Below are 20,684 nucleotides of genomic sequence, written 5' to 3'. Positions count from 1 at the left end.
TGAGCATTACAACACAATGGTTTGCACTGCTGGATCTCTGTAAGACACAAACAAAGCAGCACACCCCACTGTGTCTGATCCATCATCAATAATTCAGTCCTCATAAATAAAACACCAGTGTACTTAAAACCCTGCAGTAATAGTCCATGTATGTTGTGTTTGTGTGTGTGTACCGGTCTCGCACAGCCAGTGTGATCCTCTCCGGACTGGCGTTCTTCAGCACCTTATGTGCATGATCGCTGCTCCAGCCAGCACAAGATTTGCCATTGATCTGCAGAATCTGATCGCCGAAGCGCAGCCCTGCCAATGCTGCAGCAGTGTTAGCCTGCACTAACTGCACAAACACACCCTGAAACACACACAGTGAGAACTGTCAATCAGAGATGACCGCAATATTGTAGCAGTGTTATGTTATATGTAAGTGTGGATGTCATTACTTGAAAACGACTAAAAAGGAGGGACAAGTCGAAATTAATTTAGTGGTAATCAACATTATGCCACCAATGCTAATAGCAGATACATATGTATATTTACATTTGCATTAGCATGTGCATTTGTATACTTGTGTAGAATATGTTTCTGGCCAAACAGTTAAATAACACTCAGTGGATAGAAATACATTGTCTATGGCTTTTAAACGGAGGCCAATCTTCCCGTCCATATCTTTGCACAGAACCACCTCCCTCACACCCTGCCGAATCTCAGCCCTCTTCACCCCAATATCACCTCCTGTTATAGGGGCTGCCGCCCAGCTCATTCCAGTCGTGTGGACGCTGAGAGCCTAGAGAAAGCACATGAGAGGTTGCATATTGTTCAAATACAGGCATACAGAACTGAAATTGTATTGCTTTTTTGCTTTGATACCTAATATGCAATATACTTTGGAAACATTCATCTGCACCAACCTCCTGAGCCCAGTAAAATATAGGTTTTGCATATATATTTTTTTATTATATAGTAGTATTTGGTATAAGAGAATCATATTGCAAAAATGGATTCTCTGAAAAGCCCAGAATATCTAAAAGGCTCTGAAAGAAATTTTAAGGAACAATTTGAATATAAAATGGGTCTCAGGCCTGCAAACTTTTTTCTGCGATGGCCCTTATCTCAAAAGACAAATGTCCTCTACAGAGGACAGAAATGGTTTTCTGGGTCCCAGGAGTATATATAAACTTAATGTAATGTCATTTTTTGTCTGTATTATTTTCATACTCCACTGGTCTGTTCTGGGACTGAAGGTGAAAATGCCTGTAGAGCATCCACACTGAGATTTAAGCCCATAAACTCATTCAGCTCAGGATACAACCTGACAGAGGAACCTACACAATGCAAATAGATATTAGAGACACCATGCAAACACTTTAAGCCTCTTTTAAGCGGTCGAGTATGTTATCACGCATACAGCACAGAATGTTATTACTGAATCTTACCCGTCTCTTCAGTTTTTGACTCATAGTAAGTGATGCTCGACTCATTCTGGGAAGGTTCAGGGAGAGGTAATGCTTTTGATGGGCTGGCAGTGGGGGTGTTCTGTGCCTACGGAAACAAAAAAACATTAAAATTCACTGGAAAGTTGGATTAAAGTTGTATCATATAGGCACATAAGGCCATTTCAGCTTTTTCTAAATTTTGTTCAACAGGTTTTATGAAGCTCTACAGTTTAAAAGCAACATTAATCCATAAATATTTTCTAAAAAAAATTATTATATTTTGATGTTATATACATCTAAAAATAACATTAAATAATTGTAAATATAAATAAACATTTAATCGATAATTAATATTAATAGTTAATTAATATTCTTACATTATTCTGTAAAATATATATTTATATAAAATTATTTAATATTATTTGAATATTATTTAATATTTAAAATAGTGATTTTTTTTTTTTAGAAATATTATATATTTTGATTTTTAAAACTTAAAGGTCGCTTTGGAAAGCATTCATCTGCAACAACCTCCTGAGGCCCAGTAAAATATAGGTTGTGAAAAAAATAAAATGCTTTTAAAAATAGCATTAAATAATTAATAAACATTTAATACAATAATACAATAATATATTAAAATAAATAAAACCCTATATAAAATTTAAAACAGATTCATATTTAATTTAAATGTATTTGTATTACATTATTCTGTAAAATATACATTAATATAAATACTTTAATATTCTTTTAATATTATTTAATATTTCAAACAGTTTATTTTGTTCTTTTAAATATTATATATTTTATTTTTAACAAATAAAAAGCATGTGACCCACCTGCTGCATGAACTGCATGAAAAAATACAGACATATAGTAATGAACTTGCATTGGTTTTCTACTTTGATACCCAATATACAATATACTTTCTTGAAAGTTGCTTTGGAAAGCATTCATCTGCAACAACCTCCTGAGCCCAGTCAAATATCGGTTTAAAAAACAATTATTTTTTTTAAATAACATTAAATAATTGTAAATATAAATAAGCATTTCATAGAATAATACAATAATATATTAAATAAAATAAAACTCTACACACATGTTAAAACAGATTTTTATTTAATTTACATTTATTATTATGTTATTTTAATATTATTTAATTTTTACATATTTTTAGAAATATTAAACATTTGGATTTTTATTTTAGGCTTTGGAAATAATGGAATGTTTTTAAAAATAACATTAAATAATTGCAAATATAAATAAACATTTAATTGTTAATTCATATTAATAGTTAATTAATATTGTTACATTATTCTGTAAAATATATATTTATATAAGATTATTTTATATTATTTCAATATTATTTAATATTTAAAATAGTTAGAACTATTATACATTTTAATATTTAAAACTTAAAGGTCGCTTTGGGAAACATTCATCTGCAACAACCTCCTGAGGCCCAGTAAAATATAGGTTTTGAAAATAAAAATAAAAAAACTAAATGCTTTTAAAAATAACATTAAATAATTGTAAAGATAAATAAACATTTAATAGAATAATACAATAATATATTAAATTAAATAAAACTCTACGTAAAATTTAAAACAGATTTTTATTTAAATTTACCATTATATTATTTTAATATTATTTAATATTTTTTATATTTTTTTAAAGAAATATTATAGGCTTCATTTTTAACAAATAAAAAACATGTGTGATACTTTTAGAAATATTATACATTAGTATTTGTATTTTAGGTTTTGAAAATAAAGGAATGCTTTTTAAAATAACACTGAATAATTGTAAATATAAATAAACATTTAATAGAATAATAAAATAATATATTAAATTAAATAAATCTCTACATAAAAAGTAATTTAAATGTATTATTACATCATTATGTAAAATATATATTGACATAGAATTATTTAATATAATTTAATATTTAAAATATTTTATTTGTTTTTAGAAATATTACATTTTTTATTTTAGGTTTTGAAAATAAAAAATAAAAATGTTTTAAAAAATAACATTAAATAATTGCAAATATAAATAAACTTTTAATAGAATAATACAATAATATATTAAATTAAAACTCTATATAAAATGTAATTTAAATGTATTATTCTGTTATATATAATGATTTTAATGTTGAAAATATATATATTTTTTAATTATTATAAATGTATATTTTTAACAAATATATGGTGTGACCCACCTGAATGAACTGCATGAAAATAGACATATTTTACTAAAGTAAAACACATGTGTGACCCACCTGCATGAACTTGTCCACCTTCATGTCCTCTAGAGACGGATATAGTGACATGGTTATTATCCTGTTTCAGATGCAGAGACACAAAGCAGTGAGCGCGGGTCATGCCAATGGCATATTGGCTACAAATGCAATGTCATTAACGACACTTATTTAGTAACGGAGAAAATATGGGTTCTTTTCTTATTTGCGGATCACTGCGAGATGTTTTTGGACGCATCGCAGGTCAGCACGCGGGCCGCACACACGTAGAATACGTCACAATATCGTGGACGTCAACACGGTTTCACATTTGTTTTGCGCTAGAAAATAGGTCAGTCATAGTTGCACAAATATTAAATAATTTCAGATGTGGAGGGACATTAGCTTACTTGTTCCTGCTGATTTCGTTCGCTGGATCTCAGGCGCTGCTTTAATGACCGCAGTTATTCAAGAAGATGAAAGAAACACTCGAGCGCATCTCATCTGATCTTCCCTGAGTGAGCGCGCCCCCGTTAGACAGAACAGCCTTGCGCGCGTGCACGACATACAACAAACCTCATGTAGCAGATACTAGAATCATTTTCTCATAGACTGCAATAACACTTAAAAAATGTATTGAATGTATTGGCGATGTCTCTTCTGTTTCTTTCTTGTATGTATTTTAACTTAGTTATTATTATGACGTACTTTGTTGATGATCTCTGGTGGAACAAACGTTAAAATGCCCCAAAAAGGTGCAAATGAAAGCTTAATTTAGGTTAAAAATAATACAAATAATAATAAATAAATAAATAAATAAACACACTTTCAATGTCACCAAATATTTATTGACTTTTGTTAAAGGTGCATTCAGTAATTTTTTCCTCATTAAAAAAGTTTAACTCCTAAAGACACGAATTGTAATTGTGCAATATATGTAGGAAATCACAAGCACTCACATTAAAATGAAGACTCCAGTCATATCAGTAACCTTATTAAAGCTGTTTTATTCTACATGGAGAGGGTCCGCACATGGGGGCGGCCATATTAGAATCACATGACCAGCCAAATACTACTCACTTAATCTCAGTAACCGTCCTGTTATTTGAAACTCTCACTTGTTGATTAAACTAATCATGGCTGACTGTGAATACTACATTTCTATAATGGCATCTGAAATTGTAAGCTGTTGATTTTAAATGATGCTGCATCCAAGCCACTAGGTGGCACTGTAAGTCCAAGATGACACAAAGACAAAAGTTACTGAGTGCACCATTAACTAATGGTCAGTTAACATGTTGTGCTGTGTTTTATGTTGTTATGTTGTGCATCAGTGCCAACTAACCCCATACTGGTTGGCACAGGGGTTGGTTGTCACAGTGTTAAAACGCTATAGTTTTAAGACAGAAGTAACACACAGAAAAACCAGGACAACAGAACCACACATGTTTGTCTTCTGTCGTTAATATGAGTGGTGAAAGTCTTTTTTTTTTTTTTTTCCCTTTTCTCCCCAGTTTGGAATGCCCGATTCCCAATGCGCTCTAAGTCCTCGTGGTGGTGTAGTGACTCGCCTCAATCTGGGTGGCGGAGGACTAATCTCAGTTGCCTCCGTGTCTGAGACCCTCAGTCCGCGCATCTTATCACGTGGCTTGTTGAGTGCGTTACCACGGAGCCGTAGCACGTGTGGAGGCCCACGCTATTCTCCGTGGCGTCCACGCACAACTCACCATGCGCCCCACCGAGAGCGAACCACGTTATAGCAACCACGAGGAGTTTACGCCATGTGACTCTTCCTTCCCTGGCAACCGGGTCAATTTGGTTGCTTAGGAGACCTGGCTGGAGTCACTCAGCACGCCCTGGATTCGAACTCGCGACTCCAGGGGTGGTAGTCATCGTCAATACTCGCTGAGCTACCCAGGCCCACTCACACTCTTTTAATAAATGATGTTAGCAAGTAAGCATAGCTTATCACATGCTTACAAATCTCATATCAATATATAGCTGATACCCATTACTATTAACTTATTAACCTCCTATTGCGTTTGGGTCATTTTTGACCCGGGAGAGGTAGATAATAATTTTTAAATACCACATCGTTTTTTTGTACGGGAACCAAACTTTGTGATTCTGTCAAGACTATCAAAATAATAAATTGTATAATAAACATATAATACATTGTTTTCAGATTTGTTGATAAAATTGTTTAAAGGTGCAGTATGTAACAATTTTCATGTAATATTCGCCCTTTTTTTTGCCAATGTGTGAACGGCTTGTAACGCAACTTAAAAAATGAGCCCTTCCCGGACTTCCTAGGTTGCCTATTAAAGCCTGTAGACTGATTTTAATGCGAAGGGAGCGGGTCGCTTTTGCCAGGAAAATCCAAAGGATGTGACGTTTATGCACGCTCCCGAGAGCCTTGCCTCAGACAGTAATAGCTTCTCTTCCGCTATTCAACGGCGACAACAAACTGCAACACTAGGTAACTTTATCTTGAGATGGAATCCAGCAAACGTCCAGCTCCTAGCATAACACCGACTCCAACACAAACTCTGAGTACAACATTTATCTACTGAATACCATCTGGCTAAGCGGGAACGTGATCGTGGTCGTGCGAAAACTAGAGTGAACTTCGGCAGGGCATTTGATTCCTGGTGGGACCTTCGTTTGGTTTTGGGGATCAAAACCGACCCTGAATTGGCGTTCTTCTTATTGGATAGGTAAACTTACATAACTGCAAAGCATGTGAAATATAGTGCCATAAGGACTGATCTGTGTAATTTTAGCTAAACTACAATAACACATGAAATGAATGCTAGACAATGTTCAAGATTATGCAAAAAGACCCATTCATTAGTGTAATGTAACTTGGTTATACAGAAAATATATACAATCTATTATTATAAAACAATAGCACATGATATATCAAAATGACAGTTGTGATGGATTCACATCAATACTGAATTGTGTCAACATATTTATAATGTACAGTCTATTTTATAAACAGCTACTGTCATCATCCACCAGATTTAGCTAACAGCTATTGATAAAGCTGGCTAGCTAGCTAACGCTGACATAGGCTATTGTATAAATGCAGTCAATGTATCATGCTAAGAAAAGTGATTACTTCAAACTACAGTCAGACCTATATCCACACTTTGTTTTAGCCCTGTTCCAGCACTGGAGAGTCAAATATAATATACAGTCTCAAAGTTTTAGTAAAACAATCATAACTGTGTAATTTTAATCATGCTACCTTATCTGTCATCATGATGCCGGTGAATCACGTTCAGTCTCTTTGTACGTTACATCATTGTTTTGGCTGATGCTTGCTCATGTCCCTATGGAGTGTGTGCACGAGCAAGAGCACCAGCAACAGGTAGCTGGCTGCAGTTCACTTAACAGCCACAGGTGTCATTAATAACAAGGGTTTCTGAATCTTACATACTGCACCTTTAAGAGATACAGGTTACATCTTTTGTGTTCGCGGGTCAATTTTGACCGAGGCATCAATTGTGGCTATACACATGATATTATGTAGATATTTCAGACATCTATGAATTAGTTGTACAGTTGTTTTGATGCAGTTTAGTTAAAAAAAGAATACGTTGGTTTCATAACTTTTGACCAACGAGGTATATTGAGCAGTTATGAGTAATAGGAAATTCATTCAAATTACTAATAATTCTTACATAAGATGTTAATAGAAATTGTTCATTATGATAAATTTAGATAAAATTTCACAGAAATGTTGATAAAAATGATGTCTTCACATGTATCACACTGGTTTTGCTGTAGTTCATGTATATTTTGAAATGTCAAAAAATTTCTACATTTTATTAACTCTTAAAAAATGGCATATTAATTTATACTTTTATATTTGTCAGTTATCATGCCAAAAATATCAATCTTTTTACATGTATGAGCAGTTAAGTTAACTTATTCATGACTTACAATGTAGTTGTAGATGAAAACCATCGGGTTATGTCAGGTGGCCTGACAGAATCAATCAGTGTAAAGAAAGTCATTCAAAATTATTAGAAATTAATTCTGTGCCAACCAACCCCTGTAACCAAAGTCTTGCTGTTGGGAAAGTAATTTAAAAACTTTAGGAAAAAAAAAATAATAATAACAAAACAAATACTAAAAAACTAATGTAATGCTTATTTATTAAGGTCAACCAATATAAAAATAAAAGCATAAACAGATAAACAACATGATAAACATATAGCAGAGATTTACAACTGGTGCATAAGCCATAAATTCAGTCATCTAAAGACCTCTGTTTTTATACCTAATATTCAAATGCACTCTAACACAGCCAGATTGCCCTAAACCTGATAAGATTTCCCTTTTCACACATCAATGCGATGCAAAATAAGCAAAATGCACACATGAAAATGTTGCAGGAAAAATGAAGGCAAGCAAATATTAAAATTGACGTTGATTTTTTTATTAATTAATTTTTCTAATGTGCATATGTTCAGAGAAAAATGCAGTCACACAATGCATCTATGACTATAGCACTGGTTTTTTCATTAATAAAAAATATTGTATTCATCATGGTAACTTTTCAAACAAATCATGTTCTGAGACACATGCTAATTTCCTTAAATATAACAGTCGGATAAAGGAAAAACTGATTGGATGCTCTGCTTTTTTAATTTTTTTAAAGAAGGCACTGTTCTTGAAAATTGAACTTCCAGTAAAATGCCCTTGTTAGAACTCCACAAATGGCACCTCTTTTGTGTGTGAAGAAAATTGTGCTGCAAGTCAATTTTATTTCCCAAACTGTGCCTTTTGAATGTTTTCATCTGATCCAATAATGAATGCGATTTAATGCCAAATGTAACTGGAGTCAAAACTATAAAAAGTCAGCCATTAGGTTCAACCAATCTTACAGAAGCTGTAGAGTTGCTATTAGGCAGGTACTTTTGTGCTGCTGTGTAATTAGGACCAATTGTGAAAAATGCTACATTTTAAATAAAAGAAATAGTCTTAAACTGTCAACAAATAAAGGCCCAAATACAAAAAACTGAACCATCATTTAACATATATTTTAGATGCCTGCCATTTCACTACATCACTTCTTTTCCATCCTCTACAAGTTCTTTGTCCTTATCCAGTTGGTGTGCTTTTATTTCCTATTTTTACTCTCTTCCTGCGGTGTTAGATTTTCTGTATCTGAGAAGCACATCTCGTGAGGGTGGCAGTATACCAAGGCCTGCACGGGTACTGTCTGGAATCAGGGTGGCATCAGTTTCACTGAGTTGCAGATCATAGTGCCACAGTGCCAATGCCAGGAACTGTTTAATCTCATTTACTGCAAAGAACCGTCCAGGGCACTCACTGGCACCAGAACCAAAAGGCACCAGGAAGTGCTTCACACGCCGGCCGTTTTTGAAGAAATGACTCTTCCTTTGACCTGCCTCGTCCAAGAAGCGGTCATATTTAAACTCCTGCCAAAACAGATAAACACCATGTTTAAATGACAATTAAACTTAAAAGCACTTAACGCTTTAAGCTCTGAGGTGTTTTAAAAGATTTCCTGTTTCAGCGGCAAAATTAAAGGCTTATAACTCGACAAAAACAAAAACAAAAAACACACACAAAAAACAAAAAAAAAAAAACAAGGAGGGTCATGTTTGGTATAATTGTAAAGAAAAACTTTCCAAATTACTTAATGATATAGAGTATGATAAATTTAAGACTCTTTGAAATTTGAAAAATCACACAAAAAAATGTGCCAAAAAATTACTTTTTTTCTTATTTTTCTGATTTGACATTATATCTCTCTGGGTGTAAATAAGGTGGCCCCGACTGATAACAACTGCTTTTGTTTTGTTCCCAATCCTGTCAACTGTCGCTGAGAAAGATTTTGTGTTGATATGACAAAGCAATCAAAAGTTATAGCATTACAAATATATTATCATAGTGTCCAAAAATGTCTCCATGTGTCCAAAAGCCTCTCCAAACAAATAAAACATAATAATTGTACACAAGAACTAATTACACATGCACACACAACAATGACTTTAGGTTTGCATAGCATGGAGACATGATTTTAGTAATGAGATTTCACAGAATGAGTTTCATTCTGTGCCATTTGAGTCATCATTGAGCGTTTCATGTACTTGGTGCCATCTCCTGGTGGACATATGTAACATTGTGCTTCGTGTGGAATATCTAATGATCTATGCATCCGATTACTTTGTGTGTGGGTTAGTTTGAAAGATAATCACCTCCTTCGAAGTAATATTTTATGTCCGTGAAATGCCATTTAAAAATATTTCATGAATTTGGCACCATCTTGAGTGGCAACCTATTTAGCTTTAGCTTTAACATTTATAACAAAAATTTTCAATCTATCTTGGATGTTTTCCAAAAATGTAAGCAAGTATACAAATACTCGCTACTAAGGCTGGGTATTGATACAGATTTCCCGATTCGATTCCGAATCACAAGCTCTCGATTCAATTCAGATTCGATTCAATATCAATTTATATGGGTACAGTTCTGTTACAATGTCCATTTTGCTTACATATGAAAGAAATTCTTTCTCAGCTAATGCTCTTAATTATAAAGGAACCTTCTAGGCATCCCTTCTAGGTACAAAAATTCGAAAATACTAATTTTACAAATTATATTTTATCATTAGTTTTTCATCATGTCACATTTTAGCTTTTAAAAAATGTTCAATTTCAGTCTTTTTTTCTTACAATAAAGGCACGGTCACGTCTACCTTTGCACGGCAAAATTCCTTGGGTGTGAGTGGACATTGAGCGCGTGTCAAACTATCAAAAAATCTATTCCCAAGCAGTCTCTTTTAAATGCTGCACTTTATGAAGCACTGCCCACACAGAGGTCACAGCCAAACCAAACAACTTCCAATTGTTCAATGCGTCCACCATACTTGAACTCCACGCGAAATCCACATGGGGAAATTCTTCACCCAACAGGGAAGTCATCGCGTGAAATTCACGATTGCGCAGATTCCCATTAAGATAACTGTATTTCAAGCACGGAATTTCGCCGTGCACAGGTAAATGTGACCGTGCCTTAAATGTCTTGAAATTTCATATATTATGTTGCATATACATTTTTGTTACATGTTAATGTTTACTTGCATAATTTGCAATAATTACAAGTATTTACATTGATATATAGAACACGTGCTAAATCTGTACTGTCTCTTTAAGACTACCGGCATCAGCCAGTGAGCGCATATAATGAGAGAAGACATGTGTAATTTCTCTAGCGCATTCATGAGTCGTTAGAATTAAATGTTTCATTTTTTATTGTTTTTAATCAACAACTGACTGTAAAAAAACAGAAAGGGTGTTAATAGAGACATTATTCAATGACATATTGATCCATGGATCTCATCTTTGGACACACAGAACGAGTTAAACCAAACTTTTACTCTAACACGCAGTGAAAGGACCTCTGTGCTAATAACATAGAGTAAAAGATCGCTCTTAGGATTTAATAATCAATATTGAGATCGTTCAAACAAAGATTGTGATGAATCGGAAAATCAATATTTTAACTCAGCCCTACTTGCTACTAAATGTTGACCAATTGAACTTGTTTGGTCTGAAAATAATTGTATACATGCACAAAACAATATCCTCCCAAAACAATTAAAAATAAATGTAGATATTTTCTAATAAACTGCATTCATTTTTGGAGTACTACACTAATACAGCTGTTCTTTTATGGTGTAAAAGATGTCATGAATGTAAAAGTGCATGATTCTAATTTAACAGAATGTTTGTGAATACATACTGTGGGGTTGGGGTAAATGTCGGGGTCCATGTGAATGAGCTGGGGGTAAAGAGCGATGTAATCTCCTTTTCTTATGGCTCCTGTTTGTCCTGAGTCAAGTGTCAGAGTAAAGTCATCATTGGCAACACGGATCATTATGGAGGCACTAGACAGACGAAGGGCTTCCTGAATAATACTTTCTGAAGAGGAAAGAACATCAGTATTTTACTTACACATCCCATTAATATTAATAAGTAGAAAATAAATGAAGCAACAATAAACATCCAAACATTTAAACATATACTAATACAAATGTTCTATATGATACCTTCACCTTCGTACAACAAACAAACTTTATACTGTATATTTATAAATATAATGGGTATACGTAGATGTCACACACACACACACATATGTGTGTATATATATATATATATATATATATATATATACACACATATGCATGTATACTGTATATACACCGATGAGCCGAATAACGTTGATCATCTCCTAACAAGGCCACATGTCAAGGTCTGGGTAGATTAGATGGTAAGCTAACAATCAGTTCTTGTAGTCAACGTGTTGAATGCAGAAGAAATGGGCAGGAGTAAAGACCTGAGTGACTTTGACAAGGGCTAAATTGTTATGGCCAGATGACTGGGTCAGAGCATCTCTGAAACGGCAAGGCTTGTAGGGTGTTCCCGGTCGGCAGTGGCGAGTACCTACGGACAGTGGTCCGAGGAGGGACAAACCACAATCCGGCGACAGGGTTTTGGGCGCCCAAGGCACATCGACGCACGAGGGCAACAAAGGCTATCCCGTATGGTCCGAACCGACAGAAGGTCTACTGTGGCACAAGTCACAGGAAATTTGAATGATGGTTACGAGAGGAATGTGTCACAACACACAGTGCATTGCACCCTGCTGAGTATGGGGTTGCATAGCCGCAGACCGGTCAGAGTGCCCATGATGACCCCTGTTCATCGTTGAAAGCGCCTACAATGGGCATGTGAGCGTCTGAACTTGACCTTGTAGCAGTGGAAGAAGGTCGTCTGGTCCAATGAGTCCTGTTTTCTTTTACATCACGTGGACGGCCATGGACGTGTGCGTCGTTTACCTGGGGAAGTGATGGCACCAGGATGCACTGTGGGAAGATGACAAGCCGGTGGAGGGAAAGTGATGCTCTGGGCAATGTTCTGCTGGGAAACACTGAGTCCAGCCATTCATGTGGATGTCAATTTGATACATGCCACCAACCTAAACATCGTTGCAGGCCAGGTACACCCCTTCATGGCAATGGTATTCCCTGACGGCAGTGGCCTCTTTCAGCAGGATAGTGCACCCTGCCACACTGCACACATTGTTTGGGAATGGTTTGAGGGACAGTCCATCTGAAGTGGTCCAATAATTGTAAAGTTGGATGCTTGACCATTTTGAATTTTCCCCAAAAACTTTTTGAGTGATTACCTCTATGTATTGGTATTGCAAAACCACCAGATTTTATTTTTATTTTACTTGGTTTAACCATGGCGGCCATCTTTGTGTCATGGCGCATGACACATTTTGGTTATACAGATGTTTATAGAAACCTCAATATCTCAGCTCAGGATGATCCAAGCTCCTTGGAACAAAAACATATCTCTATAGCACAGTACAAGGTACATGTACATACATCTATAAACATTTTGCACATTCTTTTTCCTTAGACTTAGAACTTAAGTCCTAATGTAATGATCAAGATTGCTGAAAGTTCCACTTTTAGGGTCAATTTATAATGGGAATGGTTTAAGTCTCAGTCCTAAATTTTTTTAGGGGGTACCTAGGTAAGTGTAGTGTGTATGCAGAACATTTCATGTTTGAGATTTTACTTATTTATTTTTTATGGGGTCGAGAATGTGCAATTTTTTAACATTTGCCCTCACTTTCGGGTTGATTATCTCTGGTGGGGGACCAGATAGGCACCTGAATGTTTTACAGATATAAGTCCTCTTTGGTATCATTCTGCTGTAAAATTTTGAGTTTGAGATTCCACTGGTTACAGATCTAAGGCTAGTAGAAATCTGGGGGAAAGCCTACTTTATTCATGCATTTTGAAAAATGAACAGATGTAACCTACGCATAACAAATAATACTGCAATAATGCTCCTTTCAATAATGTTTCTTCAGCAGTGCAATTATGCACTATTGGTCTGTATGTGCAAGTGTGGCTGGTAAGGTCAGCCTATATATTTTCATACCCACTACAAGTCAAATATTTGGATGCACATACTTGTTCTTTATAACTACTATTTTTCACATTTAAAAATAATAGTAAAGTCATTGAAACTATAAAATAACACAAGTGCAAGTACAAAAACAATGTTACACAAATCAAACGTATCTTATTTTTCTAGATGACACTTGTTGGCTCCTTTTCCTTCACTATTTGTGTTCATCTTAATAAAATATAGTAGTTTTGTTGTCTATTTACTATTGTGTATTTCATGCTGAGTATCTGCTCTGACAGAGAGCAACAACCCAAAAACAGGATTTGTCTTGTCAAACCCCCACATGCCCACAGGTTCAAGCATGTTAAAGTGCAAGGTATGGTGTTTTGTACATATTGCAAAATCAGAAACTACACCCTGCATAAAGAAATAAAAGGTAGTGCTCACAATTCTTTAAACTACAAAAGAACTCTGGAAAATTATACAATAGGGAATTCCCAAACAGGTTTTCATGCCTGTTTAAGAAACAATAATGAGTCATAAAGAAATCACCTACCTACTACAGCCATAGAGTCCAGCTGCTCTTTGGAAAGGTGGATAGTTTGGTCAGGGTTGTTTAATGATTGGCCAGAAAGAACTCTGTTCACCTCTGAACGGGCCGCGGTGAGAGCGTCGACAGACCTGAGCGTACACACACACACACACAGAGGCTTTTATGTACTTCATTCATGTTCACTGTACATATATAATAAATAATATTTAAGTCTATTTACCTATATTTACTAATTTAATACATTTATTAATCTAATTAAAGGAATATTCCGGGTTCAATATAAAATTGAGGACAATCGACAGCATTTGTGGCATAATGTTAATTACCACCAAAAAATTATTTCAACACGTCCCTCCTTTTCTTAAAAAAAAAAAGCAATAATCAAGGTTACAGTGAGGCACTTAGAATGAAAGTGAATGGGGCCAATGTTTGGAGGGTTTAAAGGCAGAAATGTGAAGCTTAGAATTTTAAAAAACACTTATATTAATTCATTTGTTAATTTGTTAAAGCTCGTGTATTATTTGAGCTGTAAAGTTGTTTAAATAAACATTTGGTTGGGTTGACACGGAACGACTAATTTCTAATTTGCAGTGAACATACCAATTTATAGTTCTGGTTGAGCAAACCCCTAATATATATATATTTATCTAATTTTATTCTTTCGATGGTGACCATGTATTGCCTACTGCTGTTGCTGTGTTGGTGCAAATGTGATGAATGTGCCAACATTTACTCTGTAATACTTTACCTCAGTGTGTAGTACAGGCTCCAGAAAGCAGCTGGCAGTGTATTCGCCTGTGATGCCCACAGCATGCACACATGTGTGCGCGCTTTCCCGGTCTCATCCAAATGCATGCGGTCAAATGCGTCCATTCTACGCTGAATTAGATCTGAGATGCAATTCCTGCGATGAAGTTCATTGTGCAGCAGTTCCTCTGCCAATGCTTCCCTCGCCCGCCACGCTTGCACGTACAGTGTGATGGGAATCCCTGCAGCCAGCGCAGGAAATGCGCGATCAAACACCAGAAAATCTTGCGCTGCTTTCTGCATGCACGTTCTGGTGCCTGACATGCTATCGGCCTGCAGAAAACCTGCATCCTTTCCAAACAGAGTGAGAAAGCCTGCCTCGAACATGATGCGGTTGGTGAAGCTCTGCAGACCTTCCTCGACCCAGACGTTCTCACGTGGCAAGCCTCGTCCCAAAACCGCCTGCAGATTACCGAGCATGCTCTCGGTCAGCTGCTGCAGGGACGGGCCTTGAAGTGTCTGTCTGAAGATGGAGTGAACTTCCCTATAACTCTCACTGAAGAGTGGAGAGCTGAAGTCTGCATGGCCAAACACCTTTGATAAACAGACATAAATAAAAAATATAAAGGACATACACTAAACATAGTATACACTAAACTTTAAAATAACACATATGGAAGTATGGTAATTATGTAGTGACCAAAAATGTATATCTAGGCAATATTTAAAGATTTGCAATGTCCAAACTCTTGACTGGAATTGCATTTCTTTCCATTGTAAATGAGGACTTCCTGTGCTTCTTATTACCTTCCAAGCAGTCAGTAAGTGCATATCTGAAATGTGTCACTGAGTGAAGGTAATCAAGTCTAGAACTCATCTTAAGTCACATTTTTTGGGTTAAAGTGAGTAAGATGTGATCATCAAAGCCAAAGACCGGAAAATAGCATTATTCATCCAGGCCTGTTTCATAATGCTCCATCCTCTAATGTGAGTCACTTACCCGCTGTGAGAAACCAATAGCAAACTTCTGGAAGTCGAGGTTTTTACCCTGCCGCACAACCAAGGAGAAAGAAAAGGGGTCCGTGACAAAAGTGAAGTACTTCCTGGCGATCTTACATGTGAAAATACTGCCATATTTTTGTTGAGTCTCTCTCAGGAAGTCTAAAGGATTTTTAACATAATCCAGTGTGACGCCAAAGAATGGCAGCCAACTGGTCACCAATGGAGGCTCTCCTACTCGCCTGGAAAACACACACACAGAAAAACAGAAAGCATGGTTATCAATTTCTGCTTTAATCATGGGAACAAATCATGATATTTTTTTTCTTATAATAATAAACTGGTGATGTTTCCTTGGAGTTATAGGATTGAGAAATGCTCCAGTTGCTTATTGGACTAACAAGACTAACTGAATCCAGATGAGCTATCCACCCTGAGGGGCTATTCACACAGAATCTGTTATTGCGTGCAAGCTAGATGGCTAGAGAGAACGCAACAGAATGGAACAGAGCGCAGACACGTTTTTAAATATTTTAGCTATTTTATCTTGACTCAACATTGTTAAGTTAAAGTGTGCAACTTTTTCACCATTCAAATATTTCTCTTATCTCAGTTTAATATACCGGAGACAATTAAGCCATTTGAAAGGTAAAATTTCTCGAAAACTGTAAACAATGTGTCTCTGTGGTGATGTAAAAAATGTTTCTGTTTGTTTTCAGCAACCTGTCCAGCCAGACAAAGCAACAATGACTCAACCAATGGTGTGAGTTGGGGGCGGGACTATCTGTTTGTTTGATCAACAGCAGAAGGGGGCATATAGAGCTTGTAGTCCAAAAATCCAGTAATCTAATTCTTCATGGGTTCCCTCAGGATTTTCCTATGGGTTCTTATAATGAGGTTTTTGAACTTATGAGTTAAATAAGGTCTGTGGTAAACATAACTTGACGATACGTGGACTTTTTGTTCTACAACATCAATTACACACTTTCATACCTCAAACGTGAATTTTGAAGCCGTATTGAATTGCATTTTTTTTTTTTTTTAACACAGCTTCAAAATTCACGTTTGAGGTATGAAAGTGTGTAATTGATGTTGTAGAACAAAATGTTCACATATCGTCAAATAATGTTTACCACAGGGACTAAAAACTAAATGTTTTTCATTTCGGCTCGTTCTGAGCAAAAACTGCATTTTTTCATTTTGGTTCAAAAGTTCTGCAGCATCCCTTCCAAATGGTCACCAGTTCGAATAAAATAAAAGAACGGTTAATAACGTTCTTTTTAAAATGACAGTACTCTGCGCTAAGGGGTGGGTGAAATACCAATTAATTTGAAAAACAAGTAATCTGGTCTGAAAAAAACGATTTCAAAATAAGCCACATGCTTCAAAATAAACACACAAAAAAATGAGATCGTAACAAGCATACAGTTAATTAACCGTTAATTAACAGTTAATTAACAGTACAGTAAATTTCTACTTCTGAGTCAAAACCCGGCAGCATCAAATCTGTATTAATGCATCATATCTAACATTAATTCAGTGAAGACCTGGAACAACTGAGAAAAGTACTTTTTACCTCTAATAATGTTTTCCCTGTATCTGAATTAGCCATGCATGTATATGTAGTAATTATACATAGTTGTTAAAAAGGTCTTCATTGGGGGGCCTGGGTAGCTCAGCGAGTATTGACGCTAACTACCACCCCTGGAGTCATGAGATCGAATCCAGGGTGTGCTGAGTGACTCCAACCAGGCCTCCTAAGCAACCAAATTGGCTCAACAAGCCACGTGATAAGATGCGCGGACTGACGGTCTCAGACGCAGAGGCAACTGAGATTTGTCCTCTGCCACCTGAATTGAAGCGAGTCACTACGCCACCACGAGGACCTAGAGTGTATTGGGAATTGGGCATTCCAAATTGGGGAAAACAAGAGAAAATAAAAAACTAAATAAAAAAGGTCTTCATTCACAGAATACGACATCCACAACAGACAGTTAGGCAAAGAACTGTGTGATGCAGCAGTTTCCTTCAGCTTCAAAGTACATGCTTCATTTTTTTGGGTAACATGAAGTGGTGTAGTTCCAAAAATATACTGTGATAAACCCTTTGGCCTTTAGTTTCAAGAAAAAATTATCGGAACAAAATTAATCAGTTATAACCGGTTTTCAGCATTTAAAAATAACGTTTTCACTCCGGAACAATCACTTTGTTCCAATTTTCGGTTACATTCTACAAAAAAAATTTGTTCATTATCGGTTTTCGTTTTTGTTCCTTGAACCGTTTTGAGTCCCTGGTTTACCACAGACCTTATTTTACTCTTAAGTTATAAAAGTTCTTTATAAAATCCCATAGGAAATTCTTGAGGGAATCCATGGCGAATTCTCTTCTAGGTTTGCCTACAAATTGACGTCATGGCTGAACAGCTCTATTGGGAAAGCTGTTTGAAAACTATGTTTATTTTTGCAATTTGTTTGGTGCCGCTAGTGTCACAGAAACAGAACACAGAATGCAATCTTGTGTTCAAACACAGCTAGACGGAACGCAACGGAACGGAACAGAGTGCAGGAGTCTGAAAACCCGTTTGTAGCTTTTTTCACGCATCTTAAAAAGACAACACTCATGGTGCGAAATGAGGAAAACAGCTAACCGGCAAATAGCGGCTAATTGTCGGTCTGACAAGGCCAATAATTGTGCATAATTGTGCATGTGCATGGACCAATAATTAAAAATATCGCTGATTAATTGCAAGAAGCATACTATGTGTGCTACCACTTGTGCTAAAAATCAGCCCAGAAAAAGGCAATGGCTGAGAACAGGCAAGATGCGTTTTTTACTATTTTACCTAATTTGAACTTGATCGCAACATTCCTGCCGCGGAACACAGAAAAAACAGCATGAGTACACAGACAGCCAATAAATATATACAAAAATAAGGCAGATGAAATGCAAGAAGCAAGTCTGACACATATATGTGTTAATGCTGCCGGAACTGTTTGCGCTACAACTTCCGCTCAAAATCATCTAAGTTAGAGGAAAGAAAAAGAACGCATGCAGAGAAAAAGAGCACAGACAAAAAGAGCACATGCAGACAAAAAGAGTGCATGCAGAGAAAAAGAGTGCATGCAGACAAAAAGAGTGCATGCAGACAAAAAGAGCGCATGCAGAGAAAAAGAGCGCATGCAGATTAAAAGAGCGCATGCAGAGAAAAAGAGCGCATGCAGATTAAAAGAGCGCATGCAGAGAAAAAGAGCGCATGCAGACAAAAAGAGGGCGTGCAGAGAAAAAGAGCGCATGCAGAGAAAAGAGGGCGTGCAGATAAAAAGAGCGCATGCAGATTAAAAGAGCACGTGAAGAGAAAAAGAGCGCATGCAGATTAAAAGAGCGCATGCAGAGAAAAAGAGCGCATGCAGAGAAAAGAGCGCGTGCAGATAAAAAGAGCGCAAACCGCGTCATGCGCAAACGTACACCAGTTGCATTTTATTTTATTTCTACAGAATGTTAAAATGCAGAATTGTTTTTGAGAATGGAGTGAAGGTAACTGTATTTCAATAACGTGTTTTAATTATCATATAGGCCTACCTAATAATCCACATGTAAATAATTCACCTTAAATAAATAGTCGATCTGCTATTGTTAGAATAAAGAGCGTCCACCCTCATGGTAAATTCTGCTCTGATTAGCTGAAATGGTCAAACGTAGGCTAATTGTTTATTTATAAATTTCCATTTAGTAACATTAACGACTTTTAGACCACGTGTAACCATATAGGTTCATTCTTTACTCGTTATCTACGTTAAATCGATAAGTTTACGGGGAAAGACCCTTAACAAGCGACAACTTTTGGTTATGTTAATGATCTCACCTTTTCCGCGATTCCCCGCATATCCACACTAGAAAAAGAGAAAGAACAACCGTGACAAGGACTAGAAAGGCATCCATTTCGGGTTATCTCCGTGCGTTTTTGCAATTTTCCCAGGACTGCATTTTTGGCAGCCTCCTCCCGTACTTTGCCTCGCCTTTAGACGCGCCCCCGCAGCGCGCTTGACGCAACACAATGAACACACACGCTTTCATCATCCAAGACCTGCTTTGCGCTTTCTTTGAGCTTCTCACTAATGCCTATCAGTTAAGTTATTGTGAGTACGTTCTATACTAGCAGACATAAGACTAAACAAACAATGTGCAAAATTCCAATAAAAGCTAAACTAATAAAACAGGGTAGAATTGTGTTCCGTTTATGTGCAATGAATCAACACAATATGCTGTAGCAACCTCATTGAATAAGTCAAGTGGCTGTTTGTGGTCAGGTATTGCTTTAGACATTTCCTTACAAACTCTTAGCAACATTCTGTGCATAACGGTTAACTTCAACATAAATCCCAAAGCAAAGGGTCAATAACAAACATAAAGGACTAATTAAAATGCTGCATTGTAGATAGGGTGTAAAGGTCCTTTTGATTTCAAACACCACCACATTACTTTCCAAAACACCTGTTTGTCACTGTGCACTGCAAAATTGCACTGATCCATCAATAATCAAAAGGAGGTAATCGCATGCAATATCTGTTGTATTGGAAGTAATTTGATCTAATGTGTAATATAGCAATAATGAATGAGTGGCTGTGCTATATTGTTAATATAGTCACGGCTGAAGGGCACTGTTAGGCACGTAACTGTTGTATAATCATTATTAACACATATGTTCAAAAGACATTGTTAGGTTGGCAAAGGAGAAAGATGTAGAATGT

At 36.1% G+C, this 20,684-nt stretch overlaps 2 protein-coding genes across 2 annotated transcripts in view; both read right to left on the bottom strand.

The window, feature by feature from the left end:
* LOC127454237 (syntenin-1-like) overlaps positions 1-4,196 on the bottom strand; it is a 13,404-nt gene extending 9,208 nt beyond the window's left edge. Inside the window, exons 1-6 of the mRNA XM_051721304.1 lie at positions 4,077-4,196; positions 3,709-3,769; positions 1,431-1,536; positions 1,213-1,319; positions 620-781; positions 174-349 (exon numbers count right to left, since the gene is read on the bottom strand). Coding sequence (XP_051577264.1) covers positions 174-349; positions 620-781; positions 1,213-1,319; positions 1,431-1,536; positions 3,709-3,759 — 602 coding nt within the window. The 5' untranslated portion in view covers positions 3,760-3,769; positions 4,077-4,196. The remainder of the gene's footprint in view (positions 1-173; positions 350-619; positions 782-1,212; positions 1,320-1,430; positions 1,537-3,708; positions 3,770-4,076) is intronic.
* Positions 4,197-7,815: 3,619 nt separating this feature from the next.
* Positions 7,816-20,084, bottom strand: LOC127454199 (cytochrome P450 7A1-like). Its single transcript, XM_051721244.1, has 6 exons — positions 19,799-20,084; positions 15,938-16,178; positions 14,939-15,531; positions 14,194-14,318; positions 11,452-11,630; positions 7,816-9,122 (listed from the first exon to the last, which is right to left on the bottom strand). Exons 1-6 carry the CDS (start codon positions 19,873-19,875, stop codon positions 8,814-8,816), a joined length of 1,524 nt encoding a protein of 507 aa, XP_051577204.1. The 5' UTR covers positions 19,876-20,084; the 3' UTR covers positions 7,816-8,813.
* Between the last annotated feature and the right edge of the window lie 600 nt (positions 20,085-20,684).

The sequence above is a fragment of the Myxocyprinus asiaticus genome, chromosome 2 (assembly GCF_019703515.2).
Source record: "Myxocyprinus asiaticus isolate MX2 ecotype Aquarium Trade chromosome 2, UBuf_Myxa_2, whole genome shotgun sequence".
NCBI lineage: Eukaryota > Metazoa > Chordata > Actinopteri > Cypriniformes > Catostomidae > Myxocyprinus > Myxocyprinus asiaticus.
Note: the sequence above shows the minus strand (reverse complement) of the source record. Positions and strands in the feature narration are given on the sequence as shown.